Genomic DNA, 5,455 nt, shown 5'->3' with positions numbered 1-5,455 from the left:
TCAGTGTGTGAAATAATGTGGGTTTATTTGATTGGTGGTTCTCTGAAGATCTTTGGAAAGGTTTCTAATCTTGAGTGCTCCTTGTGCACTGTGACAGGACTGATGTGGATGGAAGCAGGAGGGAAGGAACTGCAATAATCAACTCCATCTCCTGTTGCTGCAGTAGTTTGCTCATGTAAAAAAAAAAACAAAAATCAATTACTCATAATTTATGAAACAAGTGAAAAACGACATTTAATGAAGGCTCCAGCACCTTCTGGAGAGGAACTGGACAAGCACTGCTGCCACAGCACACATCACTGATTTGCAATGTGCATTATGAATTAACTCCTCAGAGTCCAGTGGGAACCCAGGCACAGCCTGATTCTCCAAGTTGGGAGTCTGACACAGCCTGTGGTGTTTCACAGCTCTTCTTCCTGGGCAGACACAGATTTTTTTATGGCTCAGGTCCACAGGCCCCTTTTATTTGCTGGGTTGCTTCAGCCTCTCATGTACTAAAATACATGAGCACAATTCCAGAATGCAGAGTGAAGCAGTTCGTTTCCCTGAAGGTGCTCACACCTCCACATTCCTGAAGAGAGCTCCTCTTCAGCTTGGCCAGAAATGTTTTCAGAAATCTACTGAGTCAAGGCTTGATCCCACTGTAGGCTATTCCAGAGGCACCATTATTTCAGGAGTTCCTTGAGTTTTCTTTCTGTAGTCTGGAGCTGCATCTCGTGCTCGTTCCTCAGGTCCAAGCTGCTCTTGGGTAACTGTAAAACTAAAGGGGTCAAAATAAAGACCAGCACTGGTTTATGGGCTCTGGAATTAATCCACACACACTGTTCAGCATGCACAGGACCTGATGGGCTGGGCAGGGGCTTTAGGTAGGGTTACTCAAATTTGATTTCAGAGCCAGGCAAAGCAGGAAACTCAGCAAAGACACTGAGCAGGGGAGTTGCACTGTCCGAACTGCATTACTGCAGCCAATACATCCCTTTCAGCACTGAGCAATATTTGAGGCATTAATAACACATCTGCCTCAAAAATTCTTTAAAAATTTGGGCCTAATATATCAATATCAACAAAAAAGAAGAGAGAGAGCTGTAGAGCTCTGAGGAGAAGGATCAGAGACAACATCACCCTCCATGCTAAGCTGGTGTTTTGGGGTGACCCAGGTGTGACCTTACCCTGCTGTGCTAGCCCTGCTCACCCTCCTGCTGCTCCAGCTCCTCGAGGTGCTGCTGGCCCCATCCCTGCTGCTGTTCCTCCTCCTCTCTCCAGCTGTGCTCCATCCCCTGTGCAGGGGAAATCAGGTGAGATGGGGCAGCCTCAGCAGCCAGGTGTGCATTGGGGAGCTCAGCCTACCTGTGCCTGCTCCCTCCTGCAGGGTCTCTGCTGTTCCTTCTCCCAACGAGTCCCTTCCTTCATCTCCTCGAGTTCTTTGATCAGCTGCTCTCGATACTTAATGGACTGTTCCTGTGCCCGTCTGTTTAACTCCATCTTCTCTCGGATCTGGCGCTGTCTGCCTGCAAGCACCTGTGCAAAGGGAGGGGATGGAGGGAGAAGATGGTTAAACACTTGCTAGGAAACACACAAAACAATTCCACCCTGGAATGGAAGGCTCTAACTCTCCAGAGGGTGGTGGGTTACAAATACAATGATGGTTCATTGAGCCAAGAGAGACACATCATCAACAGAGACATCACCTCACTCATCAGGCGATCTCTGGCCACCTTCTCTCTTTCCCATTCTTCCTCCCTCTTCTCCCATATTTTTTTTGCTTCTTCCCTAAAGGAGAGAGGAAGGATTATCTCTGAAATTAATCCCCCACAGGCACAGACAAGCTACCCTGTGCTTTAGAGCAGCACTTGGGTTTCTCTTCACGTTTGTTCCCTGCCAGTTGGTGTGGCCATCCCACCTGTGCCCCTCAGTGACCCCCTGCTGGAACACTCAGCACACATGGACTCTTCAGGTGAGGTTCAGAGGTGGGCACACTCACCTGAAGATGGTCTCAAGCTCTGCTTCCCTCTCCTTTTCCAGCTGGAGCTGTTCCTCGATGACCCTCATCATCCAGGCCACGTCTGCCACCGCCCATTCCCGCCGTGCGATCTGCCAGCGCTGATCCTCATCTTCCTTCTCCAGCAGGGCTGATAGGATTTGCCTGTCTGTCTCCTGGAGAAAAACCACGAGATTAACAACTATCCAACAGCCTTCCAGCCTGTGTGCAGGGCTCCTCTGGGCACTACTGCTGACAGTGTCAAGGGTGTGCTCAGCAAGATGTTCCATCTGCTGCTTCCCTGTGAGCTTTGTGCACAAGCTGAAGGGGCCTCCTGATCTGTAGGAATCAGAGGCAGACACAAACCACACACAAGTTTTTTCACCACACAGCATATATAAAGTTTAAATTAATTTCTTACCAGCTCCTCCTGTATCTGCTGTGCTCGTCTCCTTAACTGGACGTCACACTGATGCTTCAAAAAGCGACTGAAGGAGGAAAAAAAGCAAAATTTTTAAAAAACCAGTACCACACTGACTCTAAAGCACCATGTCATTGTACAGCAGCAGCCAGGGAGGTACATCTGTGACAAAGAGGAACTTGCCACCAGGAACAAAAAGCAGTAACAGCACCAGAGCTTCTGCTCCTTGGCTGCTGTGGGCAAGTCCACCAAAACCCAGATATTTACATCCTACCACTGCTACCTGGAATATCTCCTTGTGCTCCAAATGGGCACAGGAACACATTCTATCCAAAACAAGCTCCACTTGGTGTCCTACCCAAGTTCTCTCTTCCTCCGGTGCTCTTCCATTTGTTTCCTTTCTTCTTCCAAATTCTCCAGCTCCCACTGCTGCTTTAATAAATTCTCTTGTTCTTTTTTCAGCTTTGTTGCCTAAAAAGGAAAACGTGAGCACCAAGAGAGAATACATCAGAGAGCCACAACATTCCAGAGAGCCACAACATTGCAGAGAGCATGCTTGACCAGAGGTTGTATCCTGCTCTGCTCCTCTGCAGGCAGGGAAAACCCTCCCTGCAGTGCAAACACGGAGAGAAGAGGTCAGGTCAGCCTTGCTGTATTTCCAAGTGAAGCAATGAATTCTCTTCTCAAATGAGGAGAAAGTCAATATTACCTTTGTCTCCTGCAATTTCAGTTCTTCTATCTGCTGAAGCAATGTCTCTGTTTGCTGCTTCTCCAGCTGATGCTTCTCTTCCTCCTGTCTCGTTCTTTCCAGCGCTTCCCCTGCTGCCGTTTCGTGACTCTTCTCTTCGAGTTTGGTCACCTCTTCCTTTTCCAAAGAAAAGAAAACAGCATTTCAGGTTAGCCTGACACAGAGGAACAACTTCTGGCTCAGAAAATCCACAGAGCAGACTCCTGCAGGCTGGATGGCTTTGTTAACACTGCCCTTGCTGGCAGCAGCTCCTGAGGCACAAGTGTCACCCCTCCCCCTGCACAGGCATCCCAGAGCTCTCCCAGTGACCACAACACCCCATACCTTGTTTTGTTGCCTTAGCTGATCACCCCAAGCCTCTCTCACAGGTTTCCTGTGCAGCTCTGACTCCACCTGGAGACACAATAGATGCAGCAGGGATATCAGTGCCAGAGGTTCTGTCCCCCAGGATCTTCCAGACTCTCTGGAGCACCACCTGGCCCTGAAATCCCAGCAGGATCTGCCTCTGCTCAGGTGGGCTCATCTGAGTGTCTGAGGTGCCCACCAAGTCCTGAGGGTCACTGTCACATTGTCACAGTGACAGTCATACAAGACTGCAATGTTGGAGCAGCACATGAGTGGAATAAACAATGAGGGAGCACCACAGCATGGCAGGTACAGCTGAGATATTAAGATTTTTTTTTTAATATTATTTATATTTTATGCACCTGAGATATTTACATTGTGAGCTCTGAAAATTTGCTCAGCGTCTGAACAGATTTCTGACTTTTAAAAATACAGCTTTGAGAGGGCTTCTTAAAAGTGTTTAGACTTAAACCCTCTCATTTCTTTGCCTTTTCTCAGAACTTGGGGCAGTTGCTGTGATGCGAGGTGAGTGGCAACAGTAGAGATGTGATGCCTTTCAAGTTAAAAACTTGGCTTAAAAGTACAAGGCAGCAGGGACTCAAGAAAAAGCAACATCACCTCTTGGAGCTCCGCGTTTTTGTTCCAGCGCTCGTGCAGCAGCGGTTCAGCAAACTGGGAACACAGAGCGGGATCAGGTCAGGATCCGGGAGTGCTCAGCATCCCAAACCCCGCCGAGGCTACCAGGGCACCAAGCGGTGGGGACTCCAGCAAGTCCCGCTGGTACACGAGCCCCGGGATGCAGGACGAGCACGGGCCGCTCCCTCACCTTCCTCCCGCACTCCCCGGGGCCGTCCCGCAGCTCCTGGCTCCGCATCCCGCCCCTCTGCCGCTCCCGCAGCTCCGCCGCCAGCGCCTCCTGCTCCTCGCCCAGCAGCCGCTCCAGCCGCTCCCGCCGCCGCTGCAGCCGCGCCGCCGCCTCCTCCGCGTCCCGCCGCTCCGCCGCCGCGCTGCCGCACACACCGGCGGTCAGCGGGACCCCGGCACCGCCCCGGGACCCGCCGCACCGCGGCCGTACCTGCGCGGGGGGACGCGGGGCTCGCTCCACCGCGCCTGCAGAGAGCAGCAGGCGGCGGCGCGGGCGAAGGCGCGGCTGGTGCTCTCCCACTGCTGCCGGCTGCGCGCCTCCAGCTCCCGCCGCTCCGCCGCCCTGCGCTCCGCGCCGCGGCCCCACCACATCCACAGCGACATCGCAGCGACGGCTCCCGCCGAGGGACACGGCGAGACGGCTCCGCGAGCGAGGAGGGAGGCGGAGAAAGGAGGGAGGCGGGGAGAGAGGAGGGCGAGCGGGGCGGGACGGGAGATGGAGCGGCGGCAGGGATCGGTTCGGTGCGACCCGGCGGTACCGCTCGCAGATGTGCGGGTCCAGCCCCAGCCGGGCGCGCAGCACCGCGGGGTTTGTGGCGCTGTAAATATGTCAGGGGTTAAAGGTTTCTGTTTCTGCCCGCCTTGGCAAGGCACCAGCGCGGCGCCACCCGCAGCGAACCCAACCGGACCGGGCGCTGCGTGACCCGGGACAGGCCGGGCACCGCCGGAGGCGCTCAGGGCATCCCGAGAGAGGGCTCAGAGCATCCCGGAACGGGCTGGGCACCACGGGAGAGACTCCGGCCTTGCCGGAACGGGCTCCGGGCATCCCGGGAGAGCCTGCGGGCATCCCGAAGTGAGCTCTGGACATCCCAGGATGTGTTCCTAGCACCGTGGGGTGGGCTCAGAGCACCGCAAGCCCCGCGGAGCCGGCTCCTGGCACGTCGGGAGGGTGTCCGGGCGTCTCTCGGGACAGGCCTCGGGCTCCACGGAGGGAGGTGGCACCAGCCCGCAGCCCCCGCACCCGCCTCGTATCCGCACCCGCCCTGCCTGCCACCGATCGCTATCGCCCCACGACTTGTTTTTCCAGAATAACCGGTAA

General features: G+C 54.4%; 1 protein-coding gene across 2 annotated transcripts; it reads right to left on the bottom strand.

The window, feature by feature from the left end:
* Positions 1 to 208: 208 nt before the first annotated feature.
* On the bottom strand, positions 209 to 4,433 carry LOC117004575 (trichoplein keratin filament binding). 2 transcript variants are annotated; one of them, XM_042779816.1, is made up of 11 exons: positions 4,319 to 4,433; positions 4,111 to 4,164; positions 3,472 to 3,540; positions 3,109 to 3,264; positions 2,758 to 2,870; positions 2,400 to 2,466; positions 1,982 to 2,154; positions 1,689 to 1,770; positions 1,348 to 1,518; positions 1,170 to 1,277; positions 209 to 760 (listed from the first exon to the last, which is right to left on the bottom strand). In XM_042779816.1, the coding sequence occupies exons 1-10, from the start codon at positions 4,364 to 4,366 to the stop codon at positions 1,179 to 1,181; spliced, it is 1,032 nt and encodes a 343-aa protein (XP_042635750.1). In that variant the 5' UTR covers positions 4,367 to 4,433; the 3' UTR covers positions 209 to 760; positions 1,170 to 1,178. The 2 variants fall into 2 exon arrangements, 1 of the variants encoding a protein (XP_042635750.1); XR_006163086.1 differs by having other exon boundaries at positions 1,193 to 1,518.
* Between the last annotated feature and the right edge of the window lie 1,022 nt (positions 4,434 to 5,455).

The sequence above is a fragment of the Catharus ustulatus genome, chromosome 18, assembly GCF_009819885.2.
Source record: "Catharus ustulatus isolate bCatUst1 chromosome 18, bCatUst1.pri.v2, whole genome shotgun sequence".
NCBI lineage: Eukaryota > Metazoa > Chordata > Aves > Passeriformes > Turdidae > Catharus > Catharus ustulatus.
The sequence above is the reverse complement of the archived record's forward strand: the minus strand, read 5'-3'. Positions and strand labels throughout refer to the sequence as shown.